The sequence below is a fragment of the Paramisgurnus dabryanus genome, chromosome 16 (assembly GCF_030506205.2).
Source record: "Paramisgurnus dabryanus chromosome 16, PD_genome_1.1, whole genome shotgun sequence".
NCBI classification, from domain to species: domain Eukaryota; kingdom Metazoa; phylum Chordata; class Actinopteri; order Cypriniformes; family Cobitidae; genus Paramisgurnus; species Paramisgurnus dabryanus.
Genome location: NC_133352.1, coordinates 21,063,386 through 21,082,849, shown reverse-complemented (window position 1 = coordinate 21,082,849; position 19,464 = coordinate 21,063,386). Strand labels below are relative to the sequence as shown.

The 19,464-nt window shown below is 37.4% G+C and overlaps 1 protein-coding gene across 9 annotated transcripts in view; it reads left to right on the top strand.

The window, feature by feature from the left end:
* The first annotated feature begins 7,101 nt into the window (after positions 1 to 7,101).
* gria1a (glutamate receptor, ionotropic, AMPA 1a) overlaps positions 7,102 to 19,464 on the top strand; it is an 84,202-nt gene continuing 71,839 nt past the window's right edge. For all 9 annotated transcript variants that reach the window (XR_010536290.2, XR_010536289.2, XR_010536292.2 and 6 more), the window contains exons 1-2: positions 7,102 to 7,480; positions 7,656 to 7,790. Coding sequence is in view for 5 of the 9 variants with exons in the window: in XM_065272048.2 (XP_065128120.2) it covers positions 7,399 to 7,480; positions 7,656 to 7,790 (217 nt within the window). In the remaining 4 variants the exon portion in view is untranslated. The remainder of the gene's footprint in view (positions 7,481 to 7,655; positions 7,791 to 19,464) is intronic.

Genomic DNA, 19,464 nt, shown 5'->3' with positions numbered 1-19,464 from the left:
TGATGGTATTTTTGCATCACTAGTAGGGACAAATAAAATTCTCAAAGGCTATTGAAATTGGTGGATGCATGGTTGTTTAAGAATGATAAGAATAATGTTTTTCCCAAACTTGTTCCTCTCTTCTTTTTGTTTTTTCCTCAGTAGAGCTGAATATAATAAAAATGTCTATACATGTTACATTATTCAAACAAATATAGTATATATAATATACATACTCACATATGCAGTGCCCTCCATAGGTATTGAGACGATAAATGCAATTTGCTCTGTTTGCTGTGGAGTCAAGAAACGTCTAAACACAAAAGAACAGAATGTCAAATTTATTTGTCACATCATCTTAATGGAAGAACATGTTTAAATTTTTATTTTTCTATTTAATGTGAGCATGTTGAGACCATTGTCTCACAAGTGTTACGTGATAAACTGTGTCCTGTTTATTTATTGTTTACACATCAAAGGCAGATAATGTGTAGTATCAGTTTAATACATTGCTTGTGCAGTCGGACTCTTACATTTGGTGACAGCACACATCAGTCAAGATGACATTTTGTTGTTTGTTGTTGGTAAAGCCTTTGTGTATTGAAACAAATATGTTATTAAAATGTGACATTCTGTACTTTTGCCTCATTTCATTTTACAAATTAATTGTCTTTATACAGCAAACATTTTGTCTTTACTGTCTCAATACTTATGGAGGGCATGCACTGTATATAAAAATAGATGCAGACAATGACCACATTTTACCCAAACATGTTTTTTACAGCATTTTTTACAGTGTAAAAATATATGTTATGTACCAAGGAAATATGCTGGATCCATGTTCTATAGATTACTATCATTTTTCATGTTCTGTCGAATATTGATTGTGAATATTGATAAATGTAGTGTTCAAATTTTTTTTACCAGCTCACTCTTTATAAGAAACGTAATCTTATTGACCATGTGATTGATAATGCAGAATGCATGTTTTGCCTTTTATATTTAATACTGAAGCCATTTTGTTTTTTTCTAGTGTATTTCCATTTTAATAAGACCTAATGTACAGTACATTAAATTAACATAATACATTTTGACAGATGGAACAAGGACATTCAGGATGAAGGCTAACTTTGATATTACCTTTGATATGTCTTATAAAAACATCAAAATCAGCTGCAAATCTTTAAATAATCCATATATTTTGATATTATATTTTTCTTTTAATAAGTTAGAGGCATGTATATTCTTATTTACATGTGTTTAATTTACATACTTTATGTGACCCTGGACCACAACATGTATGCTGAAAGATGATTAAATAAGCTTTCCCTTGATGTATGGTTTGTTAGAAAAGCACAATACAATATTTGGCCGAGATACAACTATTTGAAAATCTGGAATCTTCTGAAGGTGCAAAAAACCTCAAAATATTGGAGAAAATCGCATTTAAAGTTGTCAAAACGAAGTCCAATATAACACATATTAATATTGATAAATAAAATCGTATGTATTTACAGTAGGAAATTTACAAAATGTCTTCATGGAATGATTTTTACCTAATATCCCAATGATTTTTGTCATAAAAATAGAACAATTTTAAGTTTTAATCAATGCAATGCATTGTTGGCTATTGCTACAAATATACTCGTGCTACTTACAGTATGACTGGTTTGGTGGTCCAAGGTCACATATAGTATTGAGTTTGAAGGCAGTAACTATCACACAATATGTTATCTTTCATCACACATACACGTTTTTGAATTGAAATGTCACATGTGTCCAGTTTTTGTCTTCTGATATCTTGGTTCCATTAATGTCCTCAGCCGAGGTCACATGGGTGACAACGATAGAGAGTGATTGGCAGTGGTGATGACTGGCACTCATTGTGACTGCTTTGCAACCAAGTCCAAACCAATTTAGCAAAACCCAGCTATTACTGTCAGCCGTTAATTAGTTTTGATTGATTTTTAATGCTTGTCTACTGGTCACATTTGGAGTGATGCAAATCTTGCGCTGTCACTGTCTTCCTTTAACCCACGCATCCCCCTATTAAATCACATTAATGTCCTTTTTACAGGCTCCTTTTATTATTGGCAATGATTTCCCCTGAAATATTCTGTACAGTGTATATTTATTAAAAGAGCAATCGCTCAATATGAGCGAACCTGGAGGTTTACAGAGTCAATCACGTTTTTATGGAGACACTTCAGAGTTCAATATGGTAGTGGAAGTAAGACATTAAGACATTAGGACAAACTTAAAAATATACAGTTTTTTCTGTGACTTAAGCAGTAAAAACTTTTATTCTTGTTTTGAAATATATTATTTCAGCCCACCCCAATAAGTTTTCGCATATATTTTTTTTCTAGATTTCGGTCTTAGTTTAAGTATTTGCAGTAGACATTGTGCATGCATAACTGTAAAAAGCTGCCTGGGGCCATTGTAAAAATGTCAGCATAGTGGACTGACCTCCTTTAAAATGCTATAAACCCACCCTGGCTGAATATCACAGAAAATGATCTCTCTGCCTCTTACTAATGGATGGTTGACAGACCTTTTCAAAGAGAGTTTCCGCCTCTTTACCTTGTCTTTATATTTTCCTCTGTCGTGATTTCCACATGAGCCAAATGAATGGCCATGTGACAGGCAAAGTTCATAAGTATTCACAATATTTCTGCTTTCCCTATGGGGAATTCATCATGGGTTGAGTGATTATAATTTGTTCCTTGAAATTTGTCATGTCTTTGTGCGGGGATGCTCGATGTTCTGGAACCTGGCAAGGTATCGACTCCATCAATCAGTATTACCGTTGTAACGTTCTGAAAGCCCTACATCCAGCAGCAGGCAGTGGAATGGAAAGACAATTATACTGGGAGCATGGAGAGAGAGAGAGAGAGAGAGAGAGAGAGAGAGAGAGAGAGAGAGAGAGAGAGAGAGAGAGAGAGAGAGAGAGAGAGAGAGAGAGAGAGAGAGAGGTGAGGGACCTATAGGCTTTTAAAAAATAGCAAGCACTTACTGACTTGTTTTCTGCCGTTTCATCAATTGGTGTCAATAGTAGTTCTTACTATGTAATTTCTCCCCAGAGGCTTAGATTATGCGGAAACTGAAAAACTATGTTGCCACATACAATCCAAAGGTTTTAAGATAATGAAATGGAAATAATCTCAGATAAGGCATTTCTCTCCGGTCAAACAAATTGGATAATTAATTCAATCAAAACACTATTATCATAACAATTCTAACAGAACCTGCCATAAAGCATACATCTCTGCCTGACCATCTCTTCATATGGGTATCAGAGACTGACCAGATGGAAATGTTTTTTTCTGTAAAACCATCTTTTTCTTTATCTTTAAAAAAGCCCACTAATCAATCACATAGACCAATTACTGTAAGTTAAGCATGCTTCCCTGGTTTACATTGATTTTTAGCATCAAGACGTTGGTCCATGTCTGTAACAACACTATGTCAAAAAGAGCTCCTTAGCAGTCAATTAACAAACTGTCTACAGGTGTGAAATTCAACTAGACATGCGTTTCTGACCAGATGTTGGCACTGTTAAGTGTCCACTGTGATTGTCATTTGCAATACATCCAGATCAATTTGAGGGACATTAGAAGTCATGCAAGTAGGCCATTTGGCTTTAGGTAGGCCAGCCTAGCTCTTTAACACTTGACTCAAACCCCTTTTCACACAGAAAATATGCAGAACACAACAGAAGTATGTTACTTATTTTAGTAAATATACACCACTATGACCTTTTTAATATGTAACTGCAAACATATATTGTCGTTTATCTTTGCCAAAAAATCACATTTTTATTTTAAATTTCAGTTTCATCAAATGTTTCATAAGCAACCCGAAAGTACAAACTTGAACTTTTGAGAATAAAAAAATGTTACAACAGTATGAGCACTATTAAATTTAAATTGAATCAAATTGAAATAATATACATATTCAAAATAATGCAACAGTGTTAGCAGCGGGACAAAAGTAAAAAGTGAAACTCCTGCCATGTAAACCCGATTTACTTTTATTTTGAACAACTCAGAGAAGTCAGGATGTGTTAGAGCACTAAATAACCTCTAGATTGATCAATATTGTAACGAAAGACACAACAGCTACACTGTCAGAAATAGAGGTACAAAACTGTACCTTTTCTGTCAGGGCTGTACCCTAAGTTTCCGTTTGGTACCTTTTCATGAATACAAAACAGAATACAATTTTGGGTAGACTACCTTAACTTAAGGACCTACATAGTTAGAAAAAAGTCAAAATATGTACCCTAGCTGTCAGTGGGGCAGCACCCTTTAAAAGGTAATTGTATGGACCATAAAGTACATATATGTAAACATTTAGTAATATGTACCTTTGAGATACTAATATGTATTTTTCAGGTACTAATAAGCTCTCTTTTGTCCCAGCATGTACTTCTGAGGTACTAAAATGAAATCCTTAGGTGCAAAGCTGTACTTTTTGAAAGGGTACAGCCACAGTGACAGAAAAGGTACAGTTTTGTACCTTTACTTCTGAGAGTACGATGACGAAATAATGTGATATTTGTCAGCTCTGTCAAGGGTTGCATTCAAAAGATGCTGTCATAGTTTGGAATGCAAATGTAATCGCATTGTTACTTTTGTCCCAGTTCTCGTCTACCCTGAAAAATTTGTGTCTGCTAAAGTGTTCATGTAAATATCCACATGCACTGTCTGAAAAAAATGTCAAATAATGGTCCCTAGCTAGTATACCTTTGCACCTAAAGATTTCATTTTAGTACTTCAGGCACATATTGGTACCAAATGTACCTGAATGGTACATATTAGGACCTTATAAATGGTACTGCCCCAGTGACCGATAGGGACCTTTTTTTTTACCATTTTTTACAACAATGAGAGCTACTGTATAAAGATAATGACTGGCATAGGAGCATATATTTTTTGTCTTTGTGTTATCCTACATATGCATATTTACATGATTAGTGGTATGGGCATGTTGTTTATTCGCTAATGCAAATCTAACTGTGAAACAAGATACAGTATTACAGACTGAGGTAAAATATGTAAATGGAAGATGATTCCAAGAATCAGTATCCTGTTCATAATGCATATGGAGGAAACATATGCTGGAATTAACCATTTGAGATCTTTGACAGCAGGCACTATAATGCAAATCATTAATTATGTGGGCAAGAGTGAAACGTGGAGAGTGCATTATTTACAGAGAAAACCAGCAGTGTGTGCAACAATCAAAACATCTTACGTAATGTGTGCTACTCATTTCCTGAGTCTCTAATACTTACTCCTTTTGCCTTGATGTCTAATAGAGGTCTTTGGGTTGAATATGATACAGGTTTAATGAGAAAGGCTTTCTCACCTTTTCACTTTCAAATGAGTAATTGAGCTTCATTGTAAGAAGTTGGCTGATTGCAGCCCACATGTTTCATCTCAACTCATTTGTATGTGGGTCTTCCTCTTGAACTCAGTTCATAATAAATGATCCCCTCTTATTCACATTTTGTAAATGATGGTAGGTTCTTCAACATTCTCTTTAATTTTGTGATATTGATGTCTCAGAAGATTTCTCTCAATTTAAAGGTGGCAAAGGTGGAGGATATTTATCATTTTTTTTGTGTACTTTTGTGTACCGTGTGTGTGTTAAATTAAAGACAGTAGAAAAACACTTATTTCTCACCCCCTCACCCATTTAATTGCCTAAATGTTATTGTCAGTGAAAATATGCTAATAGGGTCCTCTGTTTGAGACCAAAATGCAAAAAAGCTAATTTTACCTTATCCAGACAAGAGAAATTGCCTGGGTCTGATAAATGAGCTTATCCTTAATCCTAATTGTGTTAAAGGCGGGATTTACTTTACCCTTTTCATAAACAAGCATGGAACTTTACAAAGAGACTCTACAATAACGTGGTTGGCATTTAAGCCCGCCTACAAATGAGAGGTTTACTGAACCATGTCAAATTCCTGATTCAGAGATAGGTTTGCTGCAAAAACCAATGAGGGGTTTTGTCATAGAGCTTATCAACAAGAAAGACAAAAGACCAGTTTATTATTGTTACAGACACAATTTTAAGACAAAAAAAGTTGGTACACTACAATGAGGTGTGTATGGCAGTATTTTTTTAATACCAAAATATCGCTGTAGCCTCAGACATGTAATAATTTCACCTGAAAGAGCAATGTAGGCTATAAAACTTCTATCTATATAGAGATTTGAAGTGCTCATGTTTAAGAATTACTGTGGTTATTCGGTGACAGTGACTGGCATGTTGTTTCCCGCAGTGGTTTCCGGCAGGTAATCTTTATCACACTAAAAGTGCAGTGGATTATAAATAACCCACTGTTGTTCTGAATCAGCCGAGAGCACTAAACTTGTCATTGCTCTCTCTCTCTCTCTCTTTCTCTCTCTCTCTCTCTCTCTCTCTTTCTATCTCACTGTCTCTCCCTCTCTAAGTGTCTGTGTAGCTGTAAGTGGTAGTGATTTCCCTGCAACATCTTAAAAGATTATTTTCATTGTCTGACCCTGCCATAATTTTAACACCAAGTTTATAGATTTTAGTAAACCAAATCAAATTGCCCATTGAAAATGGTTTACCAAGTGCAGAGTATGGCAGTTTTTCTGCTGTATGTTTACATTTTACCATTTAAATTCAGTGTGTGTCTAAAATGCACGGTCAGAAAAGGTGCAAAAGCTGTGATTTGACCACAAGCTTTCAGGATTAATCCGGCACAAGTCACCAAATTGAAAATCTTTATATTTTAAAGTTATGCACATTCACTTTTCATTGACTTGTATACAGGCAGACTTTGAGACATTTTGTTTTGTTTTGTAGCCTAAAGCATTAAATAATGAAATTAATTTGTAGTGATTTCTTATCTTTTTGTGTATTGTTGTATTGTGTGAGTTCAAGACAAATAAAAATGGGACAATAAAATATATTCTATACTAAAGAGTAGGTGATAAAGTTGATAATCCACAGTATCGATTAGTAAAGTTTTCTGCTATAGCTACTCTTGTGTTTGTTACGGGTTTCGTCATCGCATGACGCACTGTTAGAGTATGAAACATACTGCTGTCTGATCGTGCCATGTAATTGTCTAGTGGCGAACGTGATGGTGTAGCAGCCTTCGCTGAGTGAATGCAGTTACGGAGTCCCTCACTCGCTCTCGCGGATCATAGAGGAAGTGGAGCGCGTGCAGGAGCCGATCTGAACACAACACACGAGGACGCAGCGCCAGCGAGGACAGCACGCGCAAAGAGGTGCACCTGTAATCCACACCGCTCACTCGCCGATGTACTGATAGTGTGAGAGCATCCAGCAGAAGAAAGAAGACGTATTATAAACTACGCGTATACCCATGCTTGGGATTTGGTTTTCTTGTTCTTCGCTCATGCAAAAGGAAATATGCAGCGAAGCCTCACATTGCTCTGCACCAGTTTCCTGGGATTGTGCCTTGCGTCCAGTTTCCCAAGTAATATCAACATAGGTGAGTGAACGACAAAGTCAAGGAAGATGTCCACAGTGTTGCGTTCGGGAAAAGCGAATGTGATTCAAATTTATGTGAATGAGTATTGTTTTAGATTTTTAGTATATATTTACCTGTTTGACCAGAAAACCCAGTGAGGTAATTAATGGATTGTGGGATTTTTCTTTTCCCACAGGAGGGTTATTCCCAACCGAATCACATGAATATGAGGTGTTTCGGTTTGCGCTCTCGCATCACCAGGAAATCCCTAAACTGGTTCCTCAAGTGGATATGGTCAAACTGGGCAATAGCTTTTCCATGACATATGCCTGTAAGTACAGTTCATTTTACAGTGTAGGAACGTACGTACGCATCCTCTATGGATTACTGTTGCTTTTATGCACATAAGAAATAAATGAGTAAAGAAGTCTGGATGTGAAAGTTTCTATCTTCCTGTTGCGCATACATCGAGGTAATCTTATGGGCTATTTTAAATTGAATTGTGTCGCCTATCTTTTATTGAAGGGCTAATAAAGCCACTATTAAATTAGTTTTGAAAGTGAAGCGCTTCTCCGGAGGTTATATTAACAAATTGAATCAGAAGCCTTCGTCTGAATCATCATCTTCCTCAGAGGTGAACGCTCAGTGTGTCCGGAATATTCTTGAATGTGACCGATCCGAGGAAAATAACCTAATTGTCATCTTAACGTCGTACGTCTTTTTATATATGTGAAATCGTTACAGACCTAATTGCGCGCTATTGTATGTCGTAGCGAATGCGCGCTATTAATCACGAGACCGCTTCTGTTGTCTTCACATTGCTGATTATGTATTATTCAGTACTATCGAGTTTTCCGGGAGATGTGCAAAATGTTGCGCCTTTTGGGGTTTTAGGCACGGTTAACGAGGGTACATTTACGTTTTAGTCTGAAAGCGCAGTTCAGATGAGCGCGCAGGTTAAAAGCGCAAATCATGGCAGCATGTTTTCATTAGAAAGAACACAACATCAAAACCTTAGAATAAAAGCACGTTTTTGAGTCTTTGGTTTTGTTTAAAACAACAAGATTTATATTGCGTTGTTTTTAGTGTATGATTTCTCCCCCTTTTTCACGTACTCTTAGTTTGACAGGGTAACAAAGACTATTTCAATTATTCAAACAGACACCAACTAGACACTTGAGCGTATTTATACTTTAATACCACTGAGAGAGCACATCAAAGAAATGCACACCAACATTTCTTTTTCCTCAGTTGTACATTTTGAGTTATGCATAAAACTCTGTCTCATCCAGCTCGAAGTATTCATTGATGGTTTGTCAGGACAGACTGTTCATCCATCAGTGCATCATGCGTTCCCAACTTCCCAGCCCTAAGGCAGATCAATCAAGCTGAAAACAATTGAAGAATCAAAATGAATGTTATCATCCAGATACAAGCATAAATTGTGGAATTTTTCCAACAATAATTAAACTACATCCACTGATTTTGTAAGGGCTGGAGTGTTGCCATGAGATTTTACTGGAGGGCATGCACATTTTCAATTCCTATCAATTGTATGTTATTCTCTCAACATGCTCATTATCCTACGATGGCATTTTTCTCACTTCCTTTTCCGTTTCTCTCTAGATATGAAATTTGTTATTCACTAACCCATTGTGAAGCTCAGATATATTTAAATGAGGCAGCAGCGTGTCCTGGTTAATCGAAAGTGTCTTGACTTGCTCTGATTTGTTGCGTGGTGAATGGGCGGCCCTTGCGCAGTGAGCTGTGAGAGTAGTGCTGTGAAGGCCCTGACTCTGTCTAATGCTGAATGGCCTCTTGTGCCAGAAACTGAATGTGTGTCCGGAGACGCCTGAGGAAACTTACCCTCAGCTGTTTCCCCTCTTGTGTGGCCTCAATCCTTAAAGCAACCATCCTCATCGGCACCTGCTAGGGCAAACCAGTGGGGGATGTGTGGTGCAAAGGTTAAATAAATGAGATGTGGCACCTAGGAAAGCAGAATTTTTTTTAATGAAGATTGGAAAGCGTAGAATATAGTGTGTGCTGCTGTTGTTAACAATTATATGTGTTTTGAAAGAATAAATTGCACCTGACGATTGCTTAGTTTATCTCATGATGATGGCAGCTGATTTACTAAAGAAATGTAAATGTGGTGATTACTCCAGTACATCAATAATTCTGTATTATACTGAATTTGCACATAACAGTGCCGTTTTCACACAATTGGCATTTTTGGCTGGGAATGTACAGCAGCTCTCAATCCAAGGCACTGCAATCCTAGCATCAGAATTAGCTATTTTTAATGCAGCAAGTTTGCTCCACTAAATATATGCCTGATTATAATGCATTTGATGAATAACTGCTGACTTGCTAAATAAAAAATGAATGCAAACATTTCTTGTAAGTGAAATTCAGATTACTGCCTCTTTTCTGTAAATAGACATGGGCTACTCCATGCAAATCTTGCAGATGTTTGCAAATAATATGCATTTTATAGTAACCGTTATATAAAAGCTTTAATGTTTTGCATCAAAAAGCTTATATGCTTAGACATTAGTACATGTAACTAGAGCAATTGTTTAGTGAATTGCCCCAGTAAGTTTGATTGAATTGATGATTTAATGTTTAGTATGGGGCTTAATTTATTAACATTTTACTGTACACTGACATATCTTAAAGAGCACCTATTTCATTGCTAAAAACAACGTTATTTTGTGTTTTTGGTATATTACAATGTGTTCGCTTAGTTTATGGTTCAAAAAACAAATTATTTTCCACATACTGGACATTGTTGTAGCTCCAGATTTCCCTGACTTCCTGAAAAGCACGAATTTTGTACAAAACTGTCCCTGATTGGCCAACTAATCTGTACGTTGTGATTGGCCTGAATACCTCTGACGTCAGCCAGAGGAAATGTAAAGCTCCTTACCATGTTTGAAAGATTCAGTTGCTAACAGGAGTTAACTTACAGGCTTGTGAGTCCAAGCGGGAGGAATTATGAGAATTATGATGTCGGTCTTTATTATGTAACCAATCCCAGGAAGTAAACTGTCGCCTACAATATGTGCGTTTGGTGTAGTCCAAGAAAAGAGATTTACACAAAGGTTTGTACCTTTTGCATATTGTAAACAAGTACTAATACACTTACTCACCAAAGGAAATGTAAAATCGTAAATCGACCATTGGTGCTCTTAAACATTTATTAGTGCCATTGTTTTATCTCAGGATGTACAACAGTATTGTTTATTTTCTTGCCTCATACATTTATCTTAAGGTGACAGAGAATGAAAAAACGTTTCGGCATTCACAAACATACGAAAAGTGCTAGACATTCTGAACATCTCCGATTCATAGAAATTTCTCCTTTAGAAATGTAGACCAGAAAATGGCCCACTCTGAACAACAGATACATATTACGTAAAATGCATCTCACCCCCCACTCTCATTCAATTCCCTCTCCTTCAAAATAATTTGCATACATCCGGCCTCTCGCCTTCAATGGGAAGTAAATTGTCACAGTGGTCGCGAAGTTCAAGGCAATCCAAGGTGTGATCTTCTATCTGTAAAATAAGTTTACATTCTTTTTAGTGGCAGCAAAGGCAGCCAATCAGCGTCAAGTGGTTGCATTTCATAATAAGGTTGCCAGTTAAGCCCGAAGGGTCACTAAATAGGTGTATAACCATGCGTTTAAAGTCCCCCACCCTAATAAAGCTTTCTTAGAGAGGTTTTCAAGAAGCTTCTAAGGCATTACAGACCCAACCAAAATTGAGTTCACATCACAGAACAAGGATAAATACCCCGTTCAATCATTCTGTGTCACCTTTAAAAGAAGGTTTAATCCAAATCACACCAGCACATTTTATTTTATTTATATATTTAGACACGTTTTTTTATTCACTTTCAATTTCAAAAGAATGTGCCTATTTGAAGGTGTTTTGTGTAGAACTGCAATTTATTCAGTGACCCCCAAGCGTCTGGCTGGCATTTGAAGTCCCCACAGCTAATGGTGGACTCCTTTATTTGATCCCTGAGAATTAGAAGCTGATCAATAGAAAGACCCCATGCAAAGGCTCCACAATCAATACGAGATGCTCACCGATTCCTTCATGCAAAGACTCTCAAGAGCCTGCTTAAAGATCTTAAGAAGAAAAGTGTGTGTTCTTATACAACCATATAACCTCCAAGCCAAAAGAATATTAGCACACTTAAATATAAAGAACTAAAAAAGTATTAAAAGAGTATTTACAGTTGCATTTGTTTGATCTATATGGAGTAAAGTTTCTAAATGCAGTTTGTAAATGAAACATGAGCTCTGCTACCATTGAAGAGTCAAATTTTTTTTTAAGTTTGCACTTTTGCATCTGATATGAAGCAAAGGAGAAAAGCTGTAAACACGCATTAGAGAGATTCAGAAAACGGCAGCCGTTTCTGTCATAAACCTCTGATGTCTTTCAGAGCTTGGCATTGAGAAGAAAATAATAACCTCTGCACCATGTCTTCCTGCATGTAATGCAGTCACAGTAAAATGTGTACAGGCAGCACGACGGTAGTGTTCCCTTCATTGGATTGTGTGTGGGGAGAGTTGGCTTCATATTATTGTGTAACAGGAGACTGAGGGGGAAGGGATAACCCTCAGCTTTCACAGCTTTATAATGCGCCCAGAACAGCTTGTTTTATTGAGGGTCTCCACGCCATATTCGGCACAATTGGAGAACAAGCACTCATCTAAATGAGTGGGGATGTTCAGTTCAAGTGAGGTCCAGTTACACAAAATTCTGAACATGTAGGATTCGCATGTAACATTTAAGTATAAGGTTACTGTACAAATTCTGAATGAACCACACTTAAAGCTTTTGTGACATGCTAGGATATGCACATCTGTTGCTTAGGAACCACAAACAACGTTCAATTACATCATGTCCACACCTCACACATAAATGGATCCTATTATAATCAACAAAGATGTGCCACCGTCTGCTAATTGGTGACCGAGGCCATGTAGAAAACACAGATCCGTCTTTTAACATTATCTCATGCCAGCTCCACAAACTAGCAACTTTGTAGTTCGAGAGGTGAATCGGGCTGATAGGTGAACCGTGAACGTGTGGTGGTTTGTCAATTCTGGGTTCTGATCTCTGGTGTATTGTAGCTGCCGGTGCTGGTGTGGATTGAACGAAAGGATCCGGTGAGGGCTGTACTTCTGCAGAATAGAGGATAAGAGAGGAGCTGTCATGTTCAGTCTGAGAGACAAACGAAGACTCTCTCATCTCGCCCAGTCCTTTGCGTTAATGAGAGACAAAGACGGCATATCGTCTCTTCTTGTCTGTTCATTCTTAAAGACATGACAACTGTGTATTACAGTACTGTTTTGTTCAACTTGAACAAAGAGAATATAGGTGGTAAAACGTTTGTTCTTTGATTATTGAATTGAAATAACAAAGTCATGGATTGTAAAAGAAACACGGCTGATAAAGCATTGTGTTTATATTGTAATATAGTTTAAAATGTCCCCAACAGCATCATATAGTACCATAGTAATTGTGGAAGCAGTCCAATATGCTTCATTGGGCGTATGTCCCATATTAGCCTGAGCTTCCCATCTTAATGAGGACACTTGCCTCTGTTTTGGCTCCCATTACCACATTTTTTTAATTTATTAAAACCCCTTCAGATACTTTTGCTTCTGAAGATGTATTGTAACGATGGACTCGAGTCTATTACCCATGTTGAAATATAATTAGGGGTGTCACGATTCTCCAAATTCTCAATTCGATTACATTTTTGATTCTAAGACAACCATTTGATTCAATTTGATTCTCGATGTTTTTTCCCTTTTTTTGAAAGATAAAAATGCTATGTTATTATTATTTATTTATTATTTTTATTATTATTATAGTTTCACATTAACATGCACATTACGTGCTTTTCCTCGCATGGGGGTTTGTGGGCTTCACTTTACGCAAGACATGGACTTAATGCGCATCTTGGACTCCTAACATCTGAAATAAATCCAGCACGTCATAAGCAGCTGCGCTTCTCTCTGTCTCACGTGCACGCGCTCTCGCATCTGTTCGAAGTCTAAACATAAACTAAAGTAGTAATACTTACGTATTTGTTCAGTTTTATGCGTTTCATGCGAGCTGAGGCAAACTATCCCTTTTGTTTAAATATAACCCGCTGCATCTTGGCGCCTCTCTCACTCTCGTGCACGTGCATAGAGCTGCGCTCTGCCCGAAGTCAGATCACTAGGTAGTAATCCTGTTTATGATATGCATTTCAAGGAAGTTGTAGCAATACATCCCTCGTGTTTAAAATATAAATCTCTGATAGTTTTTCCCCGCTTGGCAACCCGACCGGACATGACATGTGGGTGTGGCAGCATCGACGATCCCATTTTTTAATTCGAAGTTCGAGGCTGTGACCTAATTTCGATCGATTTCGATTTAAAATCGAAATCATGACACCCTTAAAAATAATATAGTATGGTAAGGAAAGTATACAGTAGGTATGATAAATGGTTGAAGTATAAGATAAGGATCTAAAAAAATGTTAAGACTAATTAATTTCAATGACAGCTGGTGTAGTTGGCATTAATTTAGTCACTAATTCATAATGTTTTGAGCTTGCTTAATAAATATAAGAGATAAGAATTGTATAAAAGAAAAAAAAATGTTGCTGGAAATGAACACAAAGATAATAAACAACAGACAACACATCTACGTGCTTTTTCATAATTACTAATCATTAAGCAGCCATTTATAACCCAGGATGCAACTGGGGTTTAAGGGCCTTGCTCAAGTGCACCTCAGTCCCAAGCTGCCACCATGAGACTCAAACTGACAACCATTTGGTTACAAGCCGACTCTCTAACCACTAGGCTGCGGCTCCCCCCTCCAAAAAATGAAAAAGGAAGTGTACAAAGAGAGTCAGAGAGGCTAATTACATCTGGTATTAAGATGCGTTTTGATCTTGTGATTCGATCTACAAAAAAGCATCCTAATACCAGGTATAAACAGCCTCAGAGAGGAGGCATGGTTTTACATTAGGTAGACAGCAGGGTGGGCATGCCGTTTCAAGGGATGGCTTGTCGATGGACTGGATAGGGTCTGAGTTTATCAATTATGAAAATGATCCCATAATTTGCTCACCCTCATGGCACTCTTTCTTTCTTCAAGAGAACACAATCAAAAATGCTAGATCTTTCCCGTTTTGTTATGCATTGAATTTTGTCCAAAAAGCACACCCGTTCATTATTTAGTTTGTAAACATATCTGAGCTTATTTAGTGATTTTTCACTTTGTGTGTTGGTTGATGGTCAATATGTAAAGAACTATAATCATGGAGGCACAATATGTTGTCATGATTTCTCTAAAAGAGATGGGCACAATGCAATGCATTACGAAGCTGGGAAGAGACATAATAATATTTAATATAACTCTGATTGTGTGAAGAAAGAATATTATATACACCTAGGGTGGTATGAGGGTTGGTCAATTATGGGATGATTTTTTTCTATTCTTCTTTAATTAGACACAAAGACGCCATTGTTTCTGTTACACTACCGAAACAAAGAGTGCGAAATAATGAAAAAGGTCAGCCTCGTTCCACTTCACCTGATGTCTGGCTCTGTTTTCCTTACCAGCATAACTTAAACAAATGTGGGTCACTGATGTCTAGGACTAGGACGAGGCTTTGTCCTTTCTCTGTCTGGATGAGGACACATGCAGAGAAAAGCAGCCACAACCTCACAGCACTATTAGCACTGTTTGGAAGTGTGACCTTCAGACCCTACACACCACAACCCGAGTCTTGAGTTTCCACCTGCCCTTATACTCTGCTCTACTTAAAGATCTGACCTTTGGATTGAGTCTAATAGAATTCAGTTGAAGAGGAAGAGTGATATCATTTGGGAAATCCACCATGATTTGTTCTTACACATGCAATAAGGTGGTGTGCGTAAAGACATGCATATGTGGTCTAGTAGGTTTGTTACTGCAGATATTGTTTCTTTTATTTACATTTATGCATAATCACTTCAATCCAAAACGAGTTACAGTGCAATCTTTGCATTTTATGAATATGTACCCTTGACCTTTGCACTGCTAATGCAATGCTCAACCAACTGAGCTGCAGGAACACCTGTGCACCTTTTATCCTCCAGACCTCCTATAAGCACTGTAAACATTTTTAATTTAGCTGGAAAATCTGCAGGATAATAAAATTTTTTGGTTTATAAGCTATCTTTGTTACCATTTTGTAAGACTAACATTATGGGCCCTATGTTGCACCCAGCGCAATTGACTTTGTCAGTGACGCATGTATCATTCGTATTTTGCACCGGCGCACAGCGGGTTTTTCCCTCCACATACGCACGTCGGCAAACTAGGGAATGAACTTGCGCTCCCTGGGCGGTTCAGCACAAAAAAGGAGGCGTGTTGCGGCGCAAACCATCCCTGATGCTATTTTGCAGTTTCAAAAAACAATTGCGCCACTGACCAAAAAAAAACTAGTCTAAAGTCAGTGGCACGTTGCGCGTGGTTCATTATGCTATTTTAAGGACGCATGCTTGACCATAATGTATAGCGTGCACAACGCGCACACACTTTGCTTATCTAATCTACACAGATGCAACAGTTATTTTTGCAAATCATAAATTGTTACAATAAAAAATATTAACACATGAGATAAGGGGAATCATAGTGGTGAGCATTGTGGTGATAGTTTTTATTTATTGTGTGGCTGCGTTAAAAAATTCTCATGCAAATAACGATTAAAATATTTTCATAAGTTTGATGTGTGGCTGTATTGCGTTTATTTTATGTAAAGAATAATTAAAATGTTTTCATAAGAAACCTTAATGTATATGAACTTGATTTGTAAGTATACTTTGGGGGTGAACCTTGCTTGCGTTTCTTGGGTCCGATTTCAAAGCCCCCAAACCCTTTCAGCGGTGAGGGTGGACGCAGCGATGTCCTCTGCTGGCGTCAGGTTCTGTGTAGAGGCAGATCCACCTCCCGTTACACGGCGTGCCCGATTTATGCTGGCAAGCTTGGGATTCCCCCGTCTCCTGACATCATTGTAGCGCTTGGCGCAACGATGGGGATGCCAGCTGATGAGACAATTGTGGCTATTTCCTCTGACGCCTGTTTAATCGACGCTGATTTGGGTGGGTTTCTCCCATCCCCATACAAAACATCTTCTCTGTCTTTGACTGCTCTTACAAGAACGTCGGTCGCCTTGGCTGTGAACCGCTCCTGGCGTGTGCCTGGTTAATCCGTCATAATAATAGCAACCCGCCATGGAACTTGTGCCCTTGCATTTAAAGGGAATGTTGGATAGCGTTCTGATTGGTTTATTTGACGTTACGCCCAAACCACACCTATGAATAATGAACCAACTTCAGACCAACCCCTTATTGATTTGCGCCTGGCGCAAGAGTTATTTCTCCCGCCGGGAAAATAGCAACAGCCCAAGATCCGCCCACAAAGTCACATGCGCTTTGCGCTTCGCACTTGCGTTTCAGATCGTTAAAATAGGGCCCTATGACTATTTTTCACAAGCAGCAAAGAATGCTGATCCGAAAACATCACATTAAGCACACATGTGAATGGGTTTGTGTTGGATATGTTGTGGTGTGAGCACACAGTTGTGCCAGCCAGCATGTGTGACCATTGAGGTGGCGTTTATTCTTCTTCTATATTTATCCATGTTGCGCTCTTACACTCAGGTTGTGAGAATGAGTCATTCTGAAGGATTGAATCCTCATTTGGACATAGTAGCACTCTGTGCACCTGAGGGCCTCTGCCCACCCAACGCTGAATCACTTTTACTGCAGTGAGACATATTTATGGTCTTCAGTATCAAGTACTCATAGCTCTGTATATCATTATCATTAAAGGAATAGTTCATACAAATATGAAAAATCTCTCATGATTTACTCACATCCTGGATAAACGACTTTCTGAATCAGTTGAACACAAACGAAAATATGATATCATCATCCATCCATCATTAAAGTAATCCAAATCCTGTGATTTATATACTGTATCTTTTGAAGCAAAATATACGCTTATACAGATAATGATTAATATTTCGAGCTTATTTAATGAGCTTTAACTATTCCCTTCAGCCACAGGGAGAGGCATAGCTTGTCACGCCATATTAAACAAAGCTAAATCTAGATGGATAGGTACTATGCAAAGTTTGATTCATAGACATGAAAAGAGATGACTGTTACAGACAGCTTAGCAATTCAGTAGTTCAAATGTTCATGCGGCTTTTAAATAGAGCTTTAGGACCACAGCAGTAACTCCTAATGTCAGCCACGAGGCAGGCCAATTTAGTTGTTTTCATAAAGTGACACAAACATCACACAAAAGCTTAAACTGTCCATATGTTATGTGCTTTTATTGCAACAGACATGATGGGCAAAATGAGATGCGGTACTCGGGCTATTTGTTGCGTTTGGGTAATAGAAACAGGAACATTTTTCTGAGGTAGCCTCTGGCTTTTACTAAATTGGTTTGTTCTCCTGGTGTAGGAATGATAACAGTCATTTCTGCCCTGAAAGGCTTGTCAGGATACAGGCTTAAAACATGACTGTTAAACACAATGGAAAGATTTTTCACCATGCTGTTTTGCACATGCCAAATAGAAGGTGTTATTTTGTTATGACAAATATGTATGTTAAACTAGAGATTATTCTGTAAAATCGATGGTTGTTCTGGTTTGAGATGCTGTTAAGTCAGCAGTTGTGTATAATTTATTATAAATCACACTTATGTGTACTTTATTACTCTTGTTGCCGTTGATGTCAAGAACACTTCTTCAAATGTAAGGATTAAATGATCTTTGTGAAAATAAAAACAACGTTCATTTGACCTCATGATATTAACTTTGCCTATTAGTCGTGACTATATTCATAATATACTGTAGTACAGCCTTGCATTTCCTGTTGCTTAATTGTACTTATATTATAGTTTAAGTCTAAAAATTACATATTTTAAAATCGACTAGCTTGGTTTAATTTAATGATTTGTGGAGTAATTGGTCTTAACCAGAAGCCCTATAATTAGAGTTAATGTAGTTTCGCCTGACCCAAATTGGACACTTTTGTTAAAGGTTGTTTACTAAGGCAGCATTCTTTCATTCTTAAACAGCAAGAAAGTGTGCTGTGGAATAGAGAAGTATGCAGGTGTTTCAAGATGAATATGTGTGTCTGTAGCAGTGCGGGGATATATTTACAGACATAACACTTCTGCAAGGATTTTATTGTATGAAATGTCTAACAGCTATGCTGCACAGTAATTTAACACTGCTTAAAATATCTTTAAAAAAACCTGTCAAACAATATACTGTACAGTATTGTGCAAGTGCCTTGGGCCACCACTAGCTTTCTTGTTTTAGCAACGTTTTAATGATCATACATATTTAATTTTTGCTCGCTTTATTAAGATACACACAGAAAATACAGGAAATATGTACATAAAATGTAAAAAAAAAATTAAATGACAACATGGCTTCTTCAGGCAAAAGTCAGTATTGACCTCTCCTGGCACTAAGACAACTCTTTTAAGAATTACAATTAGAAATAAAGCTTTAATTTTATTTAGGTTTAAAATAGCCTACGTGTTTTTTCAAGTGTAATGGGTGGTCACAAATACTTGACACTTAAGCTTATAATTTTGTTCTTTCTTTAATACTGCATACATATGTATTGTCATTTTTGGTTGTAATCTAATAAAGTGCCAAAAAAAAATTATATACGGTCATTACTGCATAAACAGCAAATCTAATCGTGGCATGGAAGCCTAATGCTGCGTTTACACCAAACGCAAATAATTTCAATGGTAAGTCACGTCTAAAGGTACGAATAAGGGTATGAATAATGCTACATACACACCAAATACTGGGCATCGCATTACTCGATCTAGATTACTTGCAGGATTTAACTTTGTGTGAATATTTTGTGTGAATATTTTCAACTTGGGCGAAGACGCGTTTGA